Source organism: Notolepis coatsorum (genome assembly GCF_963971535.1).
Source record: "Notolepis coatsorum genome assembly, chromosome: 7".
NCBI classification, from domain to species: Eukaryota; Metazoa; Chordata; class Actinopteri; order Aulopiformes; family Paralepididae; genus Notolepis; species Notolepis coatsorum.
This window is the reverse complement of record NC_140171.1, coordinates 88,767,761-88,793,762: the sequence shown is the minus strand read 5'-3', so window position 1 is coordinate 88,793,762 and position 26,002 is coordinate 88,767,761. Positions and strand designations below refer to the sequence as shown.

At 47.9% G+C, this 26,002-nt stretch overlaps 1 protein-coding gene across 1 annotated transcript in view; it reads right to left on the bottom strand.

Annotated features, from left to right (window-relative positions):
• tpcn3 (two pore segment channel 3) overlaps window positions 1-26,002 on the bottom strand; it is a 144,562-nt gene that overhangs the window by 29,105 nt on the left and 89,455 nt on the right. Inside the window, exons 12-14 of the mRNA XM_084317981.1 lie at window positions 13,383-13,447; window positions 13,113-13,200; window positions 12,518-12,587 (exon numbers count right to left, since the gene is read on the bottom strand). Coding sequence (XP_084174107.1) covers window positions 12,518-12,587; window positions 13,113-13,200; window positions 13,383-13,447 — 223 coding nt within the window. The remainder of the gene's footprint in view (window positions 1-12,517; window positions 12,588-13,112; window positions 13,201-13,382; window positions 13,448-26,002) is intronic.

Below are 26,002 nucleotides of genomic sequence, written 5' to 3'. Positions count from 1 at the left end.
TTAGAGAATATACAAATACAATTAAATATATATAAATAAATATATATATTCGGTTTAATCTGGCCCTTCACAACAGTGAGTGTCTAGGCGGGCGGTATATTGTGACAATAATAGTTGATTCTGTTTTTAGTTCAATGGCAAGATATTCCATTGACATGAACTCGCCTAGTTATGTGATTCTAAACAAGAGTTTTGAGGAGAAGATTGCTGCAACTCCTCCGCCCCTTTTATCTTTTCTGGGTATTTGAAAAAAGTTATAGTCTGGTGGACAAGCTTCTATCATTATTGATGTAGCTGTGTCATTATTTAGCCATGTCTCTACTAGGCAGATGCAATCTAAGTTATTTTCTTTAATCAGATCATTTACTAAGAATGTTTTATTATTCAGTGATCTGACATTTAGGAAAGCTAATTTTATTTGTTGGACTTCTTTAGAGGAGGTCTGCTTTGGCTTGACCGTGATGGCCCTGAGGTTAATAGCAGGTAAACGCATTGATGGCGTATATTTTTCACCATGCCATTGGCTGGTTATGATTACTGGTATATTTTGAGAGATGGCATGGCAATTGTGCTATACTGCACTGCACTGACTGTACTGTGCTTTTGGGGACATTTGATCAGACGAGATGACCTTGTGTGATATGGGGGGACGGGGGACGGACGGGACGCCTTGTGCTGCTGCACTTCGTGGTGAGATTGTGTCCTTCATGACTATCTCTCGTGCTGGTATGAGCTTAATATTCTTGGAGGCCATCAAGGCATGACGCATGTTTGCTGCTAGGAGCTTTGAACCTAAGCGATTTGGGAAGAAGCCATTTCTTTGAAAACGTTCTGGGTTATTCCAGAAAACATTGAAGTTGTCAATGAATTTCAGGCCGTGTACAAGACATGCAGCCCCTAACCATGAATTAAAATTTAGGAGTCGACTGAATGCTTCTTGTCCTCTGCGAAAGCATGCAATTGGTCCACTGATGGACACATCAGTGTCTATGTACACAGACTGATGTTTGTCTAGTGTGTTCATTAAACGTGTGAAATCGTCTTTCAAAGTCTCTGTGCCAGTCTTCTTTCGCAGGATGTCAAACGATCCAGAGTGAATGACAATTTTTGTTATTCCCGGTCTGATTAGTGTTGGAAGTATTTCGGCCAGCTCTTTCACAGATGTATTGTCTAGACAGATATTTTCTGTGTTTGCCATCTCCACATACCTTGTTGTGGAATCTCCAATCAGTATGCAGTCTATTTTCTGTGTGAGTGTTACGAAGGATCAGATTAAACCGAATATATATATTTACTAATTGATATATATTGCATAATATTTGTATATCGTCTGATATCCCTTGTGTATTCTTTGTACATATACACGGAATATCCCTTTACCTAGTACAGACCATAATATTTCGTTCTCCTATTGGACAGCGGTCCCTTAGGCGCCACTGCCATACCCCCAAGGTCTAGTTCAAAGTCACCGCCAAAGACATGCCTGGACATGAACGGCTCTGCGCAAGAATACGAGACAGGAATAAGGCTGGTACTAGTTTGTTCACCTAACGTATAAATATGGCGCAGGTGAATACAGAAGTAGTTCGAGTTACCCAAGTGAAGCCTCACCCACGATACAACGTGCGGTGAAGTAGGGCCCGTTTGGCCCCAAATAGAGCATTGAGACCGCGTGCGAATTGATAGCTGAAGTATCAGAGTTTAACGCTGTACCGTCGAGTTCGACCTATTCTATTAATTCAGTAATAGTCTATTTATGTATAGTGTATCGTGCGGCTACCGTTCTACAGTGACCAGCATTACCAACGTTTCCTCGTACCAGCTAGTGTGCTTATCCAGGCTGGGCAGCTTAACCTGGCGCCTTCATCCGAGGAGCCCTAGACGAGGACCGTGTGGACATGTACACTGGATAACCTACCCGACGACTACATAGCCCTTTTTCGGCTGGATTATATTTGCTTTGGTCCTGTAGCTGATGGAGCGGAGAATCGTCTACACCCACAATTGTGTGGGATTTACCCTGTGAGGAGCAACGTCGAGCCCGCCTCTAAGACGCCTGAGGCTGGCTAGCTTTCTTCTATGCGGAGCTGCATGCCGGAGAATAGCTGTTATTCGTCTGCGGATCAAGAGATTATTGCACTGTCTCCTGTACCTGGAGTCTCCCTATTCTTCGTTGACCCAGACTTTGCTACCGACAAATCCTCTCCCCTTGCTGGCCTACAACCGGAGGGACCCTACTAGTATCTCCCGCTGCCCTACTAGTGTACCATAGATATAATTCCTAAGATACAGGTGGTATTCATTATCTCCTGCGTAATATTATAATGGACTTACGCTCTTGACTTACTCACGCACATTCTTCGCCTTACAAGCTCGACTCTAAGTAAAGTAATGTAATCTACTATTATTGCTGCTAATAAATATTATTCTAACCAAGATTTGTGTGGAACCGTGTCATTGTGGAAGTGTTCATCGCATATACCTGTGTACTGTATGGCCAGTAGTAATGTACATAAGACAGTAGTGGTTTAATGATACCATACTTATTTAATACAGTCAGGGAATTGTACCCTAGCTTGCTAGGTAAGCTGCCCTTATATATCTCCAGACTTCTGTCCTTTTATACTTGCTTTTTTAATACCAGACGGGCAGCAAATGGGATGCTGTTAAATGTTCCTTTGATGCAGTCAGAGCTTGGTAAAGCTGCATTCTCCCACTATGCTCCCTTTTTATGGAATACGCTGCAAGTGAAACTTTGTCTACAGGCACTTCCTACTGTGAATGCTTTTAAAGGTATGCTACGATTAGCCCTTTATGAAACATGTAACTGTTTTACCTGATGCTATTGTTGATGTGATTATGCTCCTTGCCACTGCACAAATGACCCTCTGTATTTATATTTGAATTGTATGTTTTTTGTTTAATGCCCTGTTTTATGTTGAAACTTGTTGTGTGCTGTGTTGGTCAGGACTCCCTGGAAGAAGAGATCTTGTATCTCAATGGGACATTCCTGGATAAATAAAGGATAAATAAAATAAAATACCCCTCAGTTACAATTGGTCCTTCGAGCCGGAGGGTAACTAGCGTAATATTAATATAATATTAATATTGACATGGCCAATGATGAACACTCCACAAACGGTTCTCCTAAAATAGATCGCCCGCAGCGCAGACGGCAGCCACCTCAGTACCTAGAGGACTACGCTGCCAGTATACTACCTAGCTTTCTACAGACGTTAAACGCGGAAAAAGCGGATAGTAAAAGTATGTCAAACCCTACCGACCAGGCGACCCCGCCAGTAGAGACCCTAGTGGGTTCTAACGTAACTGACCAAGCTCACGGGGGGGACCAGGAGGGACCTGACATGACTTTACCCCCCGCCAACGTCGACGAGGTAGTCCCCGGAGAGCTCCAGGATAAAGAAAGCCCTCCAGGGACGGAACCCGACCCACCACAAGAAGAGACGCGCACCCAGGAGATAGACCTCCTCGGTACGCGACAGGAGAACGGATCTCCAACGAGTACTACCAGAAGCCGATCACCTCTACCAGTGTCTTCCCCCAGCGAGGCGGACAAGATGCTGGCGCAGGCCTTTATCGCCACCCTGGCAGCCTCAACCGAACGCGATCGACTCCAAGCACAGACGCTTAGCGAGCGCGAACATTCTTCCATGGAACAAGAACGCTTCCACGCGAAACTCCAAGCGCAAGCCCTTAGTGAACGCGAACACTCTGCGACCGAGCGAGAGCGCTTCCAGGCGCAGCAACGGAGTGACGAAGACTGCATACGCCTAGAGACTAGACGCCTCCAGACGGAAGAGAATATGGAAAGAGACCGCGCCGAAGCCCAGCGCGCCGCCGCCGGTGCCCAACGCGAAGCAGAGCGCGACCTCGCTCACACCAAGCGCGAAGCCGAGCGCGACCGATTACAAGCGCAGATAATGGAGCAACTGATTGCCAGGGTAACCCCCCCTCCCTCCGCACGGGGCTCCAGGGCCTCGTCAAGACAAGGGTCTAGGGCACCCTCCCCTACCCGATCAAGCGACCCTGAGCCCGGCCAACAGAGAGAGCCTATACCCCTCTCCGAACCCCTTCCCCGACCGGTCCAAGAGAGACTAAATAGACGACTACAGGATCTAGATGACCTGGCAGAGGAAGAAGAAGAGGGAGAGGAGGAGAGTCAAGCCCAACAGCATCATCGTACTCCACAGGACCAGGAGGTCCAGTACAGCCCAGACTTTACCCCCGCGGCTCTGCGCTACAGACCCCCGACTCAACTCACGGGTGAGCTTGACGCACAACCAGCCCCGAGGAACAGCACCTGGGTACGCGGGCCTTGGTACCCGACAGGTACCAGCCCACCACGACAAGTAAGAGGAGACTCGCCTAGGAGGCCTCTCCTCCAACGCTCACCGATGTGCCAGCCATCCATGGCATCGTACCTTGGCACACCGACGTTCCCGGACTTCACACACGAGAACAGAGCACAGTACACAGAGCTACGAATGTGCTTAGAGACAATGATGTCCGATGTAACAGATGAACCGTACAAGTATGCTATCCTACTCAAGCACCTGAAGGTGCCCAGAGCGCAAAATATAGCGCTGGCATATTCCACCTCTACTACCCCATACACCGCGGCTCTAGCAGCCCTCGACCAACGTTATGGACGCATATGGGACTACATAATACAAGAGATAAGGAATATTGACCGTCTACCCCCAGCAACAGACAATCGCTCATTAGATGACCTGTCTATCAAGGTACAATCCCTGGTAGGGATGCTGGGGGCACAAAAGGAAAAGGGTATGCACGAACTGTACGCAAACTCTAATGTTGAGAGGATTTTAGAGAAGCTTCCGCCCGCCCGACAAGAGCGCTTCAGGCGGCAAAGAGACCACCGTGATCCTAACGGTCCCGAGCCATCCCTCCTAGACCTAGCCGACTTCCTGGCGAGAGAAGTCAACAGCCTACGATTGGATACGTTCGTGCGGAGCACGCCAAGCTCCAGAGAGGGACCTAGGAGAGCAAACGATGGCCGCAGGCTGGTGACCGTCATGCACCAAGCCGAATCAGTACCGAGCAACAAGAACCACAGTACCCCCTCGATGAAAGAGAAGTGGAAGATTGTATGCCCGTACTGCGAAAAGGAACACTGGCTGTCACACTGTGACACGTTCAAGAAGATGACCGCCGACGAGGTGAGTCAATGGATAAAGTCCAACCGACGCTGTTACCGATGTGCGCGCAGTCACATGGCGGCCGAGTGCCGCTTAAAGAAGAGGTGTAGTCGGTGTGACGGAGCCCACTTGGACGTCCTACATGACAGTAACAGAAGAAAGCCTGCACCCTCAAGCAGCACAAAGGCAAGTGTTATGTACATTGACCCCGCCAGCAGCGAGGGCGCCCGGGTGCTCTTGAAGGTGGTCCGCGTAACATTGAGTTACGAAGACAAGGTCATGGACACCTACGCCGTCCTTGATGACGGGTCAGAGAAGACCCTTCTCCTCGCGTCCGCTGCGGCCCAGCTGGGGCTGCGGGGGAGCGAATAAACGATGACAATTCGGACAATAAGAAGAGACCTGAAGACGATCAAGGGCGAGAACGTCTCCTTCACTATCGCAGCAAGCGGGCAGCCAGAGAGACGGTATAGGATCACTAACGCTTTCACCAGCCAAGACATAGGCCTGTCGCAGTACACATACCCCATCGGCAAGCTGATGGATAAATATGTGCACCTGCGTCAACTACCTATACCGCTCATAGACGGTGCCACCCCGACCCTGCTGATAGGATCCGACCATGCACACCTCATCGTCCCGATGGACCGGGTCCACACTGGGCCCAGAGGCTGTCCAGCAGCAGTCGAGACCCGCCTAGGATGGACACTACAAGGCCCCCTCTCTAGGTCTCCTAACCGAACAGCAGCCACTCGCTGCCTCCACTCCAGAGTGACAGAAGAAGACACCACCCTCCTACAGCACGTCGAGAGGCTATGGACACTAGAGACAATGCCCTTTAAGAATGAAAAGAAACACATTCGTTCCAAGGAAGACATTTATGCCATAGCCCTCCTCGAGCGGGGGACAAAGAGAGTCAAAGTCAACGGAGTGATGAGATACGCAACTCCACTCCTGAGGCGAGAGGGTATGCCTACCTTCCACGCCCCAAAAGAAGCGACGGAGCGGTATCTATCGAACACAGAGCGGCGCCTAGCCAGAGACCCCGCTCAAGCTACTGTGTACCGCGCTGAGATTGACAAGCTAATCACAGCGGGACACATAAAGAAAATTGACATTAAAGAGGCCGATCAGACGACCGAATCACGGTACGTGCCGCACCACAAAGTCCACCACAACGGCAAGGATCGTATTGTGTTTAACTGCAGCTACCAGATCGGATCACAAAATCTGAATAAAGAGCTCTTGCCCGGCCCAACACTCGGCCCCTCTCTACTAGGCGTGTTGCTACGTTTCCGCCAAGACAAGGTGGCCATCAGCGGCGACATCAAAGGGATGTTCCTGCAGGTGCGACTAGTGGAAGAGGACAAGCCCCTGCTGCGGTTCTTATGGAGAGAGAGGATCGGGGATGAGCAACCATCCATCTATCAATGGGAAGTCCTCCCTTTCGGAACCACATGCAGCCCATGCTGTGCTACGTTCGCACTGCAAAAACACGTCGCAGAAGACCCAGCAGCTGATGAAGAGGTCCGACAAAGTGTAGGAAATAGTTTCTACGTGGACAACTGTCTGCAAAGCGTCTCGACGCCAGAAGAAGCCGAGGCCCTCCTACTCAAGCTCCGCGCCTCCCTGATCAAAGGCGGCTTTGATCTCCGGCAGTGGGCCAGCAGCGACCCTCAAGTATTGCGCAGCCTCTCCCCAGAGGACAAGGCAGCAAGCAGCGAGACCTGGATGGCGACCATCCCAGGAGAAGCCCAAGAAATGACATTAGGACTAGTCTGGCGCTTCAAAACAGACTCGCTCCATTATAAACACACACCCCTGACCAAGGAGCAGGGAAGGTCGACTTCACTACCGACCACAAGACGGAGTGTATACAGAACACTCGCCAGACAATATGACCCGTTGGGATGTATTCTACCTTACACCACCAGGGCAAAGATGATTGTAAGAGCGTTGTGGGACAAGGACCAGGGCTGGGATGACCCCATACCCGAACACCTTGCCTCCACATGGAGAGAGTGGGAGACAGAACTCAGCTCGCTCCCAGGTGTCAACATACGCCGCAGCTACTTCCCACCCACAGTGAGGCCGGAGACGTGCCAGATGGACCTGCACGTCTTCAGCGACGCCTCCGAAGTAGCCTACGGTTCGATGGCCTACTTGCGGGCCCGAGAGGAGGGAGGAGAAATACATACTGCCTTCATCCTGGCTCGCTCAAGAATAGCTCCCCGCAAGCAACAATCTATCCCGCGTCTAGAGCTCTGCGCAGCCCTAGCAGGAGCGCAACTCGCCACGTTAATCCAACGTGAACTCACCATCCCGGTGCAAAGAACAATCCTGTGGTCAGACTCCATGACCGTACTCACATGGATCCAGTCCGATTCGTGTAGATACAAGGTCTTCGTGGGAGTCAGAATCACAGAGATCCAAGATTTAACAGAAGCAGCATGCTGGAGGTATGTGGACACAAAACAGAACCCAGCTGACGTCATCACACGGGGAATGTCCCTGGATGACCTCACCCGTCACAATCTATATAGTGACGGGCCCGAGTTCCTCAAGCTCCCGGAAGAAGAGTGGCCTACACCCACCCCACGGGAGGCGAGTGAAGAGGAGGCAGAGAAGAAGAAATCTATGTTCTGTGGGTTGACACACACACTCGTCCCCACAGATCCCAACATAGACGACTGCCTCACCCTTGAGAGTGCGCAGCTAAAGACATTCCTGTGGCACCACCCAGAGGTTCAGCCCACTACTGACATTACTGCAGCTAACTACGAAGAAGCAGAACTCCTTCTGCTACAGCGAGCCCAGAGAGACTCGTTCCCCGACGAGCTAGACTGTCTGCAGGGATCAAAGCCAGTCCCGTCAGACAGCAGACTGCTCCACTTAGCCCCTGAGAGCGACGCCCATAATCTCATCAGAGTGGGTGGTCGTCTGAGGAGAGCCCCAGACTTACCGGATGACGTCAAGTACCCGATAGTCTTAAACAGCCGACACAAGGTCACAGAGCTCATCATAAAGAAATACGACGAGGACGTGCACCACGCCGGGGCAGAGAGAGTCTTCGCGGAGATCAGACGTCGTTATTGGATACTGCAAGGAAGAGAAGCAGTACGACGCTTCCAGCGGACCCGTCTAGACTGTCGTAAATGGCGAGCACAGCCCAGTATACCCCGGATGGCTGACCTACCCCCCTGTCGCCTCCGACTCGGCGACAAGCCTTTTCACTCCACCGGTATGGACTGTTTCGGCCCGCTGTATGTAAAGAAAGGAAGAGGGACAGAGAAGCGGTGGGGTATTGTATTCAAATGCATGACCACCCGAGCGATACACATAGAACTCCTTCCAACCATGAGTACGGACTCATTCCTTATGGCCTTCCGGAGATTCACATTGCGGAAAGGAAAACCGTCTATATTATTGTCTGATCACGGGACAAACTTCAAAGGCGGAGAAAGAGAACTGAGAGAGAGCTTCCAAGCTATGGGCCCAGAACTTAAGACCCACCTCGCTCCATCTCAGATTGATTTCCAGTTTAACCCCCCGAATGCACCTCACTTCGGTGGAACTTGGGAACGAGAAGTACGTTCAATAAAGACAGCCCTGTACGCCGTGCTTGGGGCCCAGACCGTGGCGGAAGAAGTCCTCACGACAGTCCTCACGGAGATCGAGGGAGTATTGAACTCAAAGCCCCTCGGTTACGTCTCAAGTGATGTAGCAGATGTCGACCCAGTCACCACCAACACTCTCTTGATGGGGCGGCTGGACCCCGCGCTACCACAGACAGTGTACAGGCCTGAAGAAGCGAACGGCCGAAGAATGTGGAGGTACAGTCAAGTATTGGCTGACAAGTTTTGGAACAGTTTCCTCCTCCACTATCTACCGTCTCTACAGACCCGCCAGAAATGGGTGAAAGAAAGAGACAATTTGACAGAAGGAACAGTCGTCATGATTATCGACCAGTCACTACCCCGAGCTATGTGGCCGGCCGGCCGCGTAAGCAAAGTGATCACTGGTGCCGACGGAAAGGTCAGAGCGGCAGAAGTGCTCGTCCAAGGGCGGACATATACCAGACCCGTGGCGAGGCTGATAGAGTTGCCAAGGCTCCCCGACACTTTTGATGATGACCATGACCCCCTGACTTTGTGAACTGCCCTACCCTCACAACGGACATTGAGTAGCGGACAGTGCGGTTAATCTGTCTCTGCTTATCTAATTAGGTGAGACTAATTAGGAGGCGGCTGTTACGAAGGATCAGATTAAACCGAATATATATATTTACTAATTGATATATATTGCATAATATTTGTATATCGTCTGATATCCCTTGTGTATTCTTTGTACATATACACGGAATATCCCTTTACCTAGTACAGACCATAATATTTCGTTCTCCTATTGGACAGCGGTCCCTTAGGCGCCACTGCCATACCCCCAAGGTCTAGTTCAAAGTCACCGCCAAAGACATGCCTGGACATGAATGGCTCTGCGCAAGAATACGAGACAGGAATAAGGCTGGTACTAGTTTGTTCACCTAACGTATAAATATGGCGCAGGTGAATACAGAAGTAGTTCGAGTTACCCAAGTGAAGCCTCACCCACGATACAACGTGCGGTGAAGTAGGGCCCGTTTGGCCCCAAATAGAGCATTGAGACCGCGTGCGAATTGATAGCTGAAGTATCAGAGTTTAACGCTGTACCGTCGAGTTCGACCTATTCTATTAATTCAGTAATAGTCTATTTATGTATAGTGTATCGTGCGGCTACCGTTCTACAGTGACCAGCATTACCAACGTTTCCTCGTACCAGCTAGTGTGCTTATCCAGGCTGGGCAGCTTAACCTGGCGCCTTCATCCGAGGAGCCCTAGACGAGGACCGTGTGGACATGTACACTGGATAACCTACCCGACGACTACATAGCCCTTTTTCGGCTGGATTATATTTGCTTTGGTCCTGTAGCTGATGGAGCGGAGAATCGTCTACACCCACAATTGTGTGGGATTTACCCTGTGAGGAGCAACGTCGAGCCCGCCTCTAAGACGCCTGAGGCTGGCTAGCTTTCTTCCATGCGGAGCTGCATGCCGGAGAATAGCTGTTATTCGTCTGCGGATCAAGAGATTATTGCACTGTCTCCTGTACCTGGAGTCTCCCTATTCTTCGTTGACCCAGACTTTGCTACCGACAAATCCTCTCCCCTTGCTGGCCTACAACCGGAGGGACCCTACTAGTATCTCCCGCTGCCCTACTAGTGTACCATAGATATAATTCCTAAGATACAGGTGGTATTCATTATCTCCTGCGTAATATTATAATGGACTTACGCTCTTGACTTACTCACGCACATTCTTCGCCTTACAAGCGCGACTCTAAGTAAAGTAATGTAATCTACTATTATTGCTGCTAATAAATATTATTCTAACCAAGATTTGTGTGGAACCGTGTCATTGTGGAAGTGTTCATCGCATATACCTGTGTACTGTATGGCCAGTAGTAATGTACATAAGACAGTAGTGGTTTAATGATACCATACTTATTTAATACAGTCAGGGAATTGTACCCCTCAGTTACAGTGAGGTTAGCATTTTTCTTTCCAACAGTTTTGGGGCCGTTTGTTTTTGGGCTAGGCCTAGTCTGCCGGTTCTTTCCACAGTCCTGTGGCCTTGGTGAAGCCTCGTTAGCCTTCTCAATAGCCGGCATGTTAACGCTGGTCCCGTACCTTCGGCGTTGGCTACCGCAACGTTCTCCTCGGCGCATGATAGTCTCTTCGCTGTTAGCCATTAGCTCGGTCTGGGTCGTGTTTGCTAGCCGTGTCGCTCGTGGCTCCGTTTTCCTCGTCGTCTCGTCGTTAGCGTGTGCTCCGATGTGCTGGCTGTTAGCTTCGCTAGCATTAGCGTGAGCTCCGGCATGCCAGCTGTTTGCTTCGCTAGTGTTAGCGTGAGCTCCGGTATTCTTGCTATTAGCGTCGTTAGCGTGAGCTCCGTTACGCTCGCTGTTTGCTTCGTTAGCGTTGTTAGCCACGCTTCTATGTCTCTTTGCTTTGGGTGTTGATATGCGTGTTTCCGAGAGTAGGTTGAAACTATTTCCTGGCGGTACCGGGGGTGAAGTCCTGGTTCGTTTATTTCTCCTTTTATCCTTGACGGTGGTCCACTGCTTTGGTTTAGCTCCTTGGTTGTGCCAAGGACCGTATTTTGGGTGGTGCTGTTCTGTAGCTACTAGCATAGGCCAGGTCTCAATCATGGTATTGTTGGCTATATTTGTAGTAGCTTCAAAAATAGAGTCAAGGAGTTGCTCATCCTGCTGTATTTGGTACAGGGTAGAAACCCGAGCCTCCAGCTCTACAATCCTCATACTCATCTTCAAGCAGTTAGTACATTCTGTGGGAGAGCCGAGTCCCGGCATCTTCCCTTATTTCCTGTCTTTTCAGGTTAGGCTAAGCTGAAGCTAAGCTAGGTACTTAGCTGGTGGTGGTGGTGATGATGATGATGATGGTGGTGATGATGGTGGTGGTGGTGGTGATGGTGGTGGTGGTGGTGATGGTGGTGGTGGTGAGTCACTCACTTCACAACCGGGGTCTTTATGAAATATCATACAAGAGAGCTGTCCGTCGCTCTCTCCTAAACGGGGCAGCTTCCGTCGCCCCGGAGATGTCCGTTTCTCTCCCCTACACGGGGCAGTTCCGTTGCCCTGGAGCTGTGCTATTACTCACACTGTCGTCTTCCGTCTCGTTAAAACTCAAAATAACAAGGAAAACCTTCCTCGTCTTTCATAAATATCCTTGCCTTCCGACATAGTCCTTTGTGTGTAGCTGATAAGACGGCTCGCTATTCCTCCCACGGAGAATCTTGCTACTCGTCCTTTCGACTGTGGTAAAAAATCTGAATAGATAAGAAGATTCACAGTTCTGGAGAAGTACCATAGGAACTGGGAGTTAACGTACAGAGTAATTAAAGTTGAAAGGGCTGTAATAAATCATTATAATAGCGATAGGCAAAAGCAGCGGAGCGGAGCGACAGTAAAAGCAGCTTGCTTTGCTGAAGCAGGAAGTAGTATATGAGTAATGAGTGGAGGTTTGTCCCAAATTTGAAGAAATTCCCTCAAGGCGTTCCTGAGATATTGCGTACACGAGAGAATGGGACAACCATTGGTCGGACAACCCGAAAATATAATGCCTCAGGCGGGCCATGGCTGAGATGCGTGGAGGCATAAGAACACCATACTTGTTTACATATAAAATGTAAAAAAAAGAACAGGTAAAAAAAAGACCATACTTTATAAAATGACAGTATAGTTGCCCACGCAATCAAGAACAATAACAAAAGGTAACAACTTACGATAATGAGTTGTCCAAATGTGAGTATTGTGGGTCCAATCTTAATGAGGGTGTTAATGATTGTGCGGAACCTTATGGCAGAAGAAAAGATACACTTTGTTACATACATCATGCCAATTCATGAGAAACACAATCCACATTCCTCAAACAGCTATTATTTCCTGTGTACTTTTGGCTTCCATGACTTCGATAGCAGGTTTGATTGAGTAGGACACCATGACTCAATGAGACCTTCCGATAGCAGGGTTGATTGAGTAGGACACCATGACTCAATGAGACTTTCTGATAGCAGGGTTGATTGAGTAGGACATCATGACTCAATGAGACCTTCCGATAGCAGGTGGTCATAAGAAGTTTTGAAAATGTGAAAGACGCTGTCAGAAAATAATTATTGCAGCTTTAATTCACAAAAAGAATGTCTTAGCTGGGGTTGCTAGAGTGTGTACCAGGGTATATTTGTCAATTCTGGACATCTGTGCATGTTAATTGCATCTGTACAAAGCAAGGCCTTATGTATATACATGTTCTGCATAAATAAGAGGAAACATGGTTACACGTAGCTTTTATCGACCTCTTGTTTTAACAGTATAGCAAACCTTTTGATGCTGTCCACGACCCGGATGAGCCTCAGGACCCTGAGGATGAAGACGATGTCCAGGACCTGACGGCTGGTGTAGCCCCCCGCTGGAACCCAACAGATCAGAGTCTCAGCCGTCAATCAATCAATCAATCCATCCATGTAGAATACAAATTCATCAGTCATATGTCAAATGTCAAATGTTAAATGGCTAGAGTGTGTGACGTGAGTCCTTAACTTTCTTGTGTTTATATAGATATGATATTGAGACTAAGAAATGTGTACTTACATGATTTCACTGCTGCATTAACTATGGTGGCGATCAAAGCAGATATGACGATGAGGGTGTCAAACCTAAAAAGAACATTTATAGAGCTATAACATACTGAAACAGGCTTCGACAAAATCTCACATCAAGTAAATACAGATTTAACTCATTCAGCGCCAATAACGAGTAAAATCGTTTTTAGATCCTTTTGATCTTTTGTATTTGATCCCCGTTCTACACAGTCCCCCGGAGCCTCCTGGCATAACGTTGGAATTGCAATGACGATCGAAGTCCGCCAGGTGGCAGTATCGCCTACCTTATGAACATGGGCCAGCTATTACAGACCCCACAGCCAGCGCCCACAGTCCCCAAAACAACTAGGTACTCTTTGCGAGCAGCAGTAAGCAGAACACGTTCGAGAATCGCGATCACCTAGAGCAGTGGTTCCCAAACTGTGGTGCGCACACCCCTTGTGGTGCGCGAGCGCCCTCTAGGTGGTGCGTGACATGAAAATGCTAATGGTGGTAAAACTTTTTTTATTTTTTTTTATACAATACAATTTCATACAAATCTTAGTCAAACCTTTAGTATTATGGATATTAAACATGCTGGCAGAGTATTGTCGTGAACATTTTTATTAAATAAAGAAATTCCCTATCCATAGTCGCCGTGGGAAGAGATAAAATAAAAAATTAAATCTGTGCACGGAGACCAGCAACAATTTTTTCTAACAGAAACCCATTGGGGGGTGCGCGAGCTAGGTCGGGAGGTGACAGGGGGTGCACGGCCAAAAAAGTTTGGGAACCGCTGACCTAGAGCGAACTATTGGATATTATGAAAAAGACTAAATGGATTATATGGATGATGATTATAAGGTGTGTTTGTTGGACTAAGCACTACTGGTAAAACATAAAACAACTATAATAAAATCGACCGATGAGGAAACCTATTCGGCTACATGGTATAGTCTGACCCGAGCACACAATAGTAACCTGGCTGCAATGCAATGGCGAGCGAACTATTGGATATATGAAGAAGACAAAACGGATTATGGATGATGATTATGGATGATAAGGTGCGTTTCCACCAGACTATGATGTTGGATTTAGGGTGACCAGACGTCAAGCATTGCGCGTGATTGTACAGCATTTCTGTCTCTTTTCACGCGTCACGCAAATTGAGACCATGTCCCTCTTGTCATCTGCGCGAATGTCCCCCCCCCCAGCCAATGTGAAGAGGCGGCCGCCGGCCAGGTGGGCTCTCTGTCTGTTTATTGACATACTAGTACATACTATTGACATATACGCGCATTTAAGCGGGGGGCCCGCCCCTATTTGAAATCTCCGCGATAGCAAACAGCTGAGGTGACAGTGACACTGACAGCTCGTTGCGACCCGCCATTAAGAATAAGTACTTTGAAAAATGCAGGAGACACCAAACCAAGAGGAGGTGTAGTTACCGTAGCGAATGGAAAATAGAATACCCATGGGTAAGAAATGTCGAGGGGGATGCAGAGAGGGTTTATTGTGAACTTTGCAAGAGTTTGTTCTCTATCGGGCACGGGGGGAATTTGATATAAAACGACAGACAATCTGAGTCCCACAAGAAATGAGTTACACAAAAAGAGACGTCAAAATCCATGCTCGCATTTCTCCGACCAAAAGACGTTGGACAAGCAGACAAAATAACTACTGCAGAGGTAACAAGTGTTTACCACACTATCCAACATGCCCAGTCATACAGATCAGCAGACTGTGGTACCAAGCTAGCCCCTACCATTTGCCCCGACTCTGACATAGCCAAGACAAATAAATAAAACTCTTGACTTGACTTGAAGGCTGGTGGGGTGAAAACACAAGCCGCTGCTGAAATACAATGGAAAACCCTTTTCTCTCCAAAGTCTCCTTTCAACACAATTCAGGAATTTAGCATGTCTATTTTTATCATGCACATCTTATGTCTTCTTATTACCGGTTTATTTTTATGTCTATTTTATTATTAGTATTATTGCACAATCGATGCGGGCATGACCACCCGCATTTCACTGTATGCCCTGGTATGTATGTGACAAATAAACCTCTTGAATCTTGAAATTTTGAATCTTGACAATGGCCTGTGGTCGGACCAAGGCAGCAGCAATCGTAACCAACGTGCTAGCCCCTGCTTCAGTGGAGAGTTGTCTCAGAGAACTCAAAACCCAGTGGTTAAGCCACGGGAGGAAACAACCAAAGGTGTGTTAAATTCATGCGTGTATCAGGGTTTCCGTTAGAAGAAATTGTTACCGGCCTCAGTGTCCGGTAGATTTCAATCTACCGGTCAAATGAGAGACATTCCGGTCAGTTTATTGAGCTTAAAAACAATTGATAGGCAAAAGAATGACAACAAAACAAAAGAATGACATCATCCAGGCATGTAGATTTATAATATGTTTACTTAAAACTAGGCTACTTTTGCATATAAAGTCATTATATTCCAAATAAAATAAGTCCAGAGACTTGTGCTGCTGCCGACTTTAAATCAAATAGGTGTCTGTGGGCAGTCGCCCGACATTAATAAACAACAGTCTGTTATAATCACATTTTTATGAGCTAACGAATTCCGTTATATTGGACATTTGTATTAATTATATCAAGCGAAGAACTGAGAAATTTGGCAGAGAGAGACAGCAACATTATCGTGGGTCTGCGTGACGACTCTCTCTCTCTCTCCACCTCCCAATGACTTATTTGCGAGAGTATGGCGCTGCAGAGCAGCAGATTCAGCTGTTATTGGCTCTTTTCTGGGAACCGCACAACAGCGCCCCCCACCCAACATTGAATTGAAAATGGCTGAATTGGAGTACTGCTGGAGTACTGCATTGTGCTGCTGTTGCTCCGGCTATGCAGCTTCACAAAAGTTTGCACACCCAGCACTAAGCTCTCGCTGACAACGTCGTTGTCATTATTAGAAGCAACGATGAAACAAATCATGTAATGATTGTTTCGTTCATCGCATAGGCTATTTAATTTTAGCCTATTTTAATACAATTCAAATAATCAAATTGTGCTTAGACTCAGGGAATTATTTTCACCGGACATTAAGACCGGAGAGATTAAATATGTCGGACTTCAACAGATTTTGCCGGTCAAATACCGGTAATTACCGGCTAACGGAAACGCTGGTGTGTATGAGGGTGTAGATTCCCTAAGGGAAATTAAATATATTGTAAATATATTAGGAATATAGTGGGAGTATTGCCAATATATTATTCAATATATTACAATAACAATATATTATCAAAAAATATATCCACAATAGGGCGGCTACGTGGCGTAGTGGGCAAGGCGCTCACCACGAAATCTGGAGACGCTGGGCTCGCCTGTTCGAGCCCCGCTCTCCACATTTGCTTTCAGTTTAGCTGGTCGTCCGTACCAATACACATTGGCCGTATTAGGGGGTGGGAAACTGATGGGTGGGGATCGGGCGTTGTGGACAGCGACTCCTACAGGTCGGTTGGTGCGCCTGCGCAGTAGAATCAGTAAGTGTCGGGGGCAGCGTGAGCCTCCCACGCATTACTCCTCGCCACTGAGAGATCGAGCTGCGCAGGTGAAAAGATGCGACTGCTGTTACCTCAAGTACCGGAGGGGACTTGTGCTATGTATGACTTAGTCCACATTGCAGCCGGCTTGTGGGAGGCAAGAAACAGCGTTCGTGTCAGGGGAGGGTTGAATTGGATGATACGAAATTGGGATGGGAGAAAATATAGAAAATGGGAGAAAAAGTGGACAAAAAATAAAAATATATCCACAATATATTTACAAATATACCCATGGTAATTATATTGGTGTGTATATATTATTCTATTTCCATATTTTACAATATATTATGATATAGAGGAATGGATATTGCCATATATTTCACTCAAATATATTAATAATATAATGCACACATATTTTTGATAATCACACGCTCAATTTCCTGCAGTCAGAGTGAACTGAATACATGCATTTCATAGCAAATATTGAAATAGCAGTAATACCACATTAATTCATAACAAACAAAGGGATGGAAAGGGGGGATGGCAGTTTTAGAAGGGGGATCATTTTGACCCGTTTTTATTTCAGGGGGGGGATCCCATCCCCCCTCTGTCTCCACAGCCCACACGCCATTCTTCTCTGTGGCTTCAGATGCCTCTAATCATGGCACCACAAAACTATTCCCACGCTCTTTAAGATACTGGACGTCAGAGTTGGGTTTACAAACAAAGATCCTTGACTTCTATGAGGATAGTGATGAGTCATCTGCTGCAATCCACCACCAGATTACAACCAAGTTAAAGGACAATAGCCTGAGACTTGAAATGATTTTCAGCGTACACTGCTGACAATGCCAGTGTTTAACTCAGTGTTCCAGAAGCTGAAAGGGGACAACGGAGACATCTTGAAGGCAAACTGCGTGGCCCACATTGTCCACAACAGTGCAAAACATGCTGGAGATAAGATGAACATTGACATTGAGAGTGTGGTGAACAAAATCTACAGTCACTTCTCATCATCTGCAAAACGCACTGCAGAATTGAAATCAGTGTTTGCGTTTGTGGAGGAAGAATTCCAGTCTGTGCGGAGACATGTGCCCACAAGGTGGTTAAGCCTGTGGCCCGCTGTGAAGAGACTCCATGACAGCTGGGTGGCTATCAAAAGCTACTTCCTCTCTTTGGGAGAGGAGCTGTGCCCAAAGTCACTATGGCGGCTGTTCAAAGACGACCAGGATGGTGAGGGGAAACCCCTTGAACTGCAGGTAATTAATTTGATTGCACTCAACCTTTTTTTATTGTACTTTATATTTGAAACATCATGTACTTTGTTATCCATACAAAAACATAGGGATAATGGAAACAATGATAATTCCATCAGTATACAGTAGCATCGACTGTCCTTACTCCTTTTAGGTTTACCTGTCCTTCCTCAGCAACGCACTGACGATTTTCCATGACATTGTGCTGCTGCTGGAGAGAGAGGATGGGACTGTCTGTGAGCTCTATGACATGATGTTCACTTTAAAAACAAAGCTTCAGCAACGACGGATGGATGGTTTCTTTGGGATGGAGACAGATTCCAGACACACAGGCAGCAGTGATCAAACAGGATATGTCCAACTTCTACCAGGCCTCTCTCAACTACCTGGAGCAGCGATATGACTTCACTGACAGCAACTTCCAGAAGAAAGTGGCCAGCTTGGCACTGCTCAAGAGCCAATTCACCTTCTCCCATCTCTGCGAAGCTGTAGAGGTCCTGCAGCTCAGGAAGAAGCTGGACATGGATGCACTATATGATGAGCACTGTGTGGTTCTGCCACGCCAACAGGCCATCGTAGAGTCAGGAGCTCCTGTCGTGGAGAAGTGGTCCACCTTGCTCAAACACACAGACACACCAAACCTGACTGCAGTTGCATCTTTCCTCTTCAGCATTCCCATCACCAATGCCTCAGTGGAGAGGGTGTTCTCACTCATGACTGCATGCTGGATTGACCAGAGGAACCGCTGCTCGGTGGAGCTCATAAAGGCAGAAATTCAAGTGAAGTGCAACTTTAGATTAAGTTGCAAGGAGTTCTATGCATATGCACTAAAGGAGAAGGCTCTGCTGGAAGCTGCACGCTCCAACAAGAAGTACAAAGTAAAAAAGAATCTTGATGGTAAGAAACGTATGTCATTTTGGACCCCCTGTGTCTACGATAAAGTATGATTTATTTGATTTTGAATATTGGTGTTGGATTTTACTATGCTGGAAAACCATTTGGAACCTTCTCATAATGTTGCTTATGCTTAATTTATTTCCTTATTATTATTCAGATGCTGGTGTGAAGGTGTGAAGAGAGAATCCTGTGGGTGGCGCCAGAGTGCTGCACTGTCCTTTTCCTGCTCCCAACCATCACTGCAAGTCCCCCCTCATCATTCCTTCCCCCCTGCTCATTTCCTGAATCCCTGGACTTTGCAGGGGGGGAGGAAGGGTGAGGGGGAACTTGCAGTGATGATTGGAAAGCTCAACAGAGCAGGAACAGTAACAAAAGTCTCAACTGAGACTGAGACTTTTGTTACTGTTCCTGCTCTGGTGAGCTTTCCAATCATCACTGCAAGTTCCCCCTCATCCTTCCTCCCCCCCTGCTCATTCCCTGAATCCCTGGACTTGTGAGTTGAGACTTTTGTAGTTGTGTTACTGTTCCTGCTCTGTTGAGCTTTCCAATCATCACTGCAAGTTCCCCCTCATCCTTCCTCCCCCCTGCTCATTCCCTGAATCCCTGGACTTGTGGGTTGAGACTTTTGTTACTGTTCCTGCTCTGTTTGATAAGTGATTGTAAGTCTGGGTGGTAATTTAATTTATTTTGAGTATTATTTATTATTATTATTATTTTGACACCCATTAGAGACAAAAGGAAAATAAAAATAAAATGAATAAGGGCAAAACATATTAGGCTTGTGGTAATTTTAATGAGCCTTAAAGGAGGGGACAGGGACAGTCCACCAAAAGGGGGGAGGGCTGCACACTGGGGGGGGGTGTCCCTCGCAAACATACCCTTTGTCCCACATTTGGTTTATTGGGACCTGGTCACCCTAGTTGGACTATGTTGGACCAAGCTACTGGTAAAACGTAAAACAACTATAATCAAATCGACCGACGAAGAAACCTATTCGGCTCCGTGGTATAGTCTGGCCCGAGCAGATGAAGTAGACGGATGAAGGCATATATATTGATCCTGTTTTGATTCAAGACACATTTGGACTCGACGTGAGAAATGGAGTACATCTAAAACAAAGGTAACGTCTTTTTTTACGTGTACTTTACCGAAACTCCATCATAAAACATGCGTTTATATGATTGCTGCTTCGGATAAATAATTTTTACATGTTGTACTACAAATAGTTTCTGTCAAATGAGCCATAGTATTGTCTCCATAGCTATAATATAGAATATACAATAGCTCCGCAAAGATCATAGTATCTAGTCCGCAAGACGGACTGCTCTGTTGTATGTTAGAGCGACGGACTGCTCTGTTGTACTGTATGTATGTTAGAGCGATGCTCTGTTGTATGTTAGAACTTTGTAAAGAAACTCAAAGTACTAAGAGCGATACACTGCTCAGTTATATATTTTTTATTGAACAATCTTATCACACTTTTTTACTATACAAATAAAGTTATTATTATAATATTATTTATCATGAAATATCGCAAAAATGGTCACGAAAAGCTGGCCCATAGACAGCACAGATGGGGGTACACGCTGGCGCTGAATGAGTTAAGAAGTACATTAATACAGTAATAATCTGATTCTATACTAATTTTTAAATTTTTTGGCGTTTTATCGCTTTATTGCTACTGGGCAGTCCAGCAGAGAGAGACAGAGGAGGAATGGGAGACAGAGTGGGGGGAAGACACTCGGCAAATAACGACGGGCTCGGGAGTCGAACCCGGGTCGGCCGTGTCGCGGCTGAGCGCGCCATGTGGTTCGCCACTGGGGCGCCTATTCTATACTGATTTTAATACAGACTTCTTTTGTATACCGATTACAATTTTGGGATATGTACATTTGTATTTTATAATATGCACTTTGTAATGGTGTATTTTGCAATATGTGTAATATTGTATCTTATAATACTGTGGATGTTAAGAATATGATTTTTCTTTTCTTTTGGTATCCACTTTTTCTCCCCATTTTCTATTTTTCTCCCATCCCAATCTCATATTTCCAATTCTTCCCTCCCCTGTCTTGAACGTTGCTAGACTATGCCTCCCACTGGTCGGCTGTAGTGAGGATAGAAGCCTTGCATCACGTGTCCCCTCCGGTACACAAGGAGGCAGCCTGTCGCATCTTTTCACAGCAGCAGCTCAAACTCTCAGTGGTGAGGAATAACACGTGGGAGGCTCACACTGCCCCCGATACTTCCTGTTTCCGCCGCACCGGCGTCACCCAACCGACCTGTAGGAGTCGCTGTCCACAACGTCCAATCCCCACCCACCGGCTTTCCCACCCCCTAATACTGCCAATTGCGTTAGTATGACGGCCAGCCAAGCCGGTATCAACGCTGAGAGCTGGACTCGATACCAGCATCTCCTGCGTTAGTGGCGAGCGCCCACTGCGCCACTCAGCCGCCTAGAAAATGATTCTTTTTTATATACAGTTTTATGTAATGTTTTTTTTAAATGTGTGTGCTGGATAATGTTTTTAATTTGTATGTCTGGACCCCAGGAAGGGGGATCCAAAATAAACAATAAATCTGTGATATTGGCGAGAGACGAAAGTAACAACATTAGGTTTGTCTCATGTGCTTTCCTGTTGTGTCGCTGACTTTTCAACCCTATCAAACCCAAAACATTAACCCTTTCTTCATTCAGTGTTTAAAGTGGAGATGTTGAATAGCGATATAATCATAGCATCAAATTAGTATTTAGATAAACCACAGAAAATAATCACGTTATAAAAATAAGCCGTTTCTAAGAAAAAACGATTTGTTATGTCCCTTCATGTAGCATTTATCAACCAGTGCACCGCCATTTTGTTCACGTTAAATGCTGACCTCACAGAGATGGTTTCGCCCGGAGCCTCCCACATACCTAGCTACATACCAAAATACCTAGCTACTACTACTACTACCTGCAGCACGCTGTAGCAATATTATTAGGCTCCTCAAATATCGTTGTTCATAAAAAAACATTTATGTAATATTTTACAGAATTGAGCAACCCCAACAGGGGGATGCTGCATATGTATGCTCTGTCATCTTTGAGATGGCGAGACCTGCAGTTGGCACCGTGTGAGGCCACGACATTGGAGCAAATTAATAATACTGCAGAATAATAATACGTGTAATAAAACCATTCATTGTGTTTGATGTAAGCAAACTGATGCCAGACTCAGCATTCATGCATTCGGCTGAATATCGAGATGAAGCACAGCCTACATGGTGAACTCAACTCGTTATTATTGGCGTAAAAAAAGTCAGAGGAAACAAAGCGGCCACTAATGCAAACCACGTTAGAGGGCACAACGGTGGTAGTCAGAAGGCTAAGGTGATCACATGAAAAGTAATGGAATTCATAGGGCTCGACGACCAGCCATTAAGTGTAGTCGAAAACATCGGATTCCGACGGCTCTGTTACCGAGCGCCAAGCAGGAAACGTTTCACGAGAGGGTGGGCGAACACCGTACCGCCCTCAAAACCTACGTGACAAGAGGATATAGCCATGGCGTATACCCTCACTGTCGAGGCCGACAGCCTATTCAAGATAGACTGGAGGAAGGAAAGGATAGACTGGAGGAAGGAAAGAACAGAGTCCAGGGCCGGGTCCAGGCCCCCAACCTCACACCACTCTTGAAAAGCATGCCACTTACCTGCGTAAACCCCGGTAGTGGATGGTGTTAACCAGAGTAGGGTTAAGACCCATCCCCTCCAGACTCACCCTTTCAGCAGCCAAACCATCAACGGCTGCCCCAGAACAGGGGGCAGACACAGCGCTCCGCGTGCCTGAGAGAGGGCCCGCGGCGACCATGGAACAGGCCACGGCGGGGCTACCAAGAGCTGGATCAGGACCGGGAACCACACAGCCGTGCCCCGGTCCGGCGCGATCAGGATCAAAGTCCTGCGCTCCTGACGTACCCGCTCAGACAGCTGAGCTATCAGGTGTATGGGGGGGAATGCGTACAGAATCCCGGGTGGCCACGGATACATAGAGAAGACATCCGCCCCCAGAGGGGGGTTATCCTTCCGACTGACTGAGAACCACAAGGGGCACTGGTGGGACTGTCTGCTCGCAAACGGGTCCACCATGGCCTCCCCGAATCGGTCCCAGACCTGCCTGACTATGTCTGGACATAGTCCCCACTTGTCGGGATGAGGACCGCCCCGCGACATCACATCCGCACCCACATTGTCCCTGCCAGGGATGTGGAGAGCCCTCAGGCTGCGCAGATTGAGAGACGCCCATAGCCAGAGCTCGACCGCCGCCCAGTGCAGACGGAGGGAGCGTACTCCTCCCCGTCTGTTGATATACAACGCTGACGTTGTGTTGTCCGTCCTGATCAAAACAAACCACCAGGTGGCCGAGCCGCTTAAAGACCAGAAGGACCGCCTTCAATTCCAACACATTGATATGTAGTGCAGACCGCGCAGCATGGTCCGGCCAGCTGCCCCCTACTGCGTCGGTCCGACACGTCCCCCCCCATCCCGTGAGGGAGGCGTCGGTGAAGACCGTGACGTGTGATAGCCTGCTGCCCATGGCCTCCCCCAGTGGTCGAGATCCCCCAGTACTGACACGGGAACCTTCAGTCGCTTCCACTTGCCACTCACCGGGTCCATTTTCATACTGAAAAACCACGCTGGGTCGCCGGTTTGCGACGTTCTGGTGAACAGCCACATGAAAGAGCTCCCGGTCATTGAATATCAAAAAAGGAAGTAAAACAATTCAAAGCGAAATAAAAAGTGACAATCCAAGGATATAAGAGAGGAGGAAGGAGGAACACGAGAAAAGGCGAGAGAAAAACGACCCCAGAAAAAGTACAAAGGAGGACGCAGGAGATGATTCAGGCTGCCATGACACAGTGGGAAGCTAGCATGCAGGCTAGCGTGGCGCAGTGGGCAGCTAGCATATGGGCCGGCATCCAAGCTGAAATTCAGAGCGTGTTGGCTAGCCAACAGGCTAGCGCAGTAGCTAACCAGGAGCTACAAGCTAGCAAACAGGCTAACGCAATGGATATCCAAGCTAACACGCGGAACATCCAGGGCAACAGCGATGGACTCTGGGAGGAGTTGGAGAAGGGTTGGGGAATACAAGCTAACATGGCGTTGGACCGCAGCAAGGCCTGGCTGGAGAAGGAGCTGCAAGCTAACATGGAAGTTATCACGGTGAAAATGAAGCAGCAAGGGATACAAGCTAACGGGACGTGGGGCCGCAGCAAGGCCTGGTGGGTGAGGGAGCTACAAGCTAACATGGCCAACACGCGGACTGGACTCGATGCAAGGTGGGGTGTTCGGAGGAGCATGGAGGCTGGTTCGGGAGAGGCGAAACAGACGGCCCCCGGGGGAGGGACAGGGAGACGCTGGATACAAACGGACCAACCGGGACTCGGGCACCGAGGTCGGCCAGACCATCCGCACACAAGATGCAGGAGCGGAGGCCGGCCAAGATGCGAACACGGAGGCCACACACACCAACCGGGACCCGAGCACCGAGATCAACCGGACCAGCCAGAACTCGAATAACGAAGTCTCACACACCAAGCAGGACTCGAGCACTGAGGTCATACACACCGACCAAGATTCAATACCACATATGCATATAATTAGATAGTGAATGGAGGCAATGATTCAAGACATACTGCAGACAACACACAGACCACTGGGAATACAGACAAGGTGAACACATTAGTTGGGGAAATCGAGACTTGACTCGGGACATATAATACAAATAATACGTACTAGACTAAACTATAGACACTAACACACAGGACACACATCTAAGAGGACGGGGAACATGGGGAATCACATTCAGAGACCTGATCGGGAGCTCTGGAAATGTACTATCATATGAAAGATAAAAATTCAAATAAAATGTTGGACAATAATAGGGATATTGGAGAACCCCCACAGGGGACATCTCTGTCGTTATAGGAGGGGCCCTCTCCAGGAAAGCCTTACCCCTCCAACCCGCCAACAGGGGTCAAACAGGGTTAAAAGGAATTACCTGGGAAGTGCCAATTGTCTTTAGTCTTCTTTTATATTATTTCTTCAGAGTTATGTTAGAATAGCAGTTGCTTTAAATGTGCACATTGACAAATATGAAGGACAAGAATTCAAAATGTTGGACATGAAGAGAGGCTTGGAGAGCCTCCTTCGGGGGTATCTTCGTCTCTGGGGGGGGGGGGGGGGGGCTTCTCCAGTGGGAGGGCTGATCCCCCTCCAAACCGCCAACCGGGGAAAGAGTGTGAACCATAATCATTTATATCCGTGTCATTTCTTCTTATTGTGTTGTTAGTTTTAATTTCATAAATGTATGCAGTGATGTCGGTGACATGGGAGGTACAGTGGGTTCAGTGGGGTCGGGCCATCGTTCCGGCGGTTCGACCCGGGGGAGGGGGGGCCTTGCGTGTTGTGGGATTGGTGTGGGGGGGCAGGGTTTCCTGGGGTCCTCGGCCGTCGTGGCCGGGGGGGCACCGGGCTTGGGGTCGCGGGGGGTCGGGGGGCCATTGAGGCGTGGTGCTTAGGCCTTCTGCGGACCTGGGCTTGGGGCTCTCGTGGACCGGGGGCCTGGCGGTCGGGCGGGGGCGGGTGGGGGCTCTGGGTGCTCGGCTCCGTGCATGGTGGACCAGGATATGGGGGTGTTCTATCTCTCGGGGAGGAGGGTGGGGTTTCTCTCCTCTTACGGGGGTCTGGACGGCTGAACGAGGCCATATTCAAGGGACCCACATCTGTATGTGGTTATGTTATGGATGTCACTGTAAATGTTGTGTTGTATGTCTATAAATGTTAAATAAAAATATAAGTAAAAAAAAAAAAAAAACACCGCTGTATCCTCCTCATGAAGAGGAGGCCAAGAGGGACCACAGGTTGGGCAGATGCCATCATACCGAGCAGGCGCCTCACGGACAGCGCCGTAACCGTCCTGCCAGGAC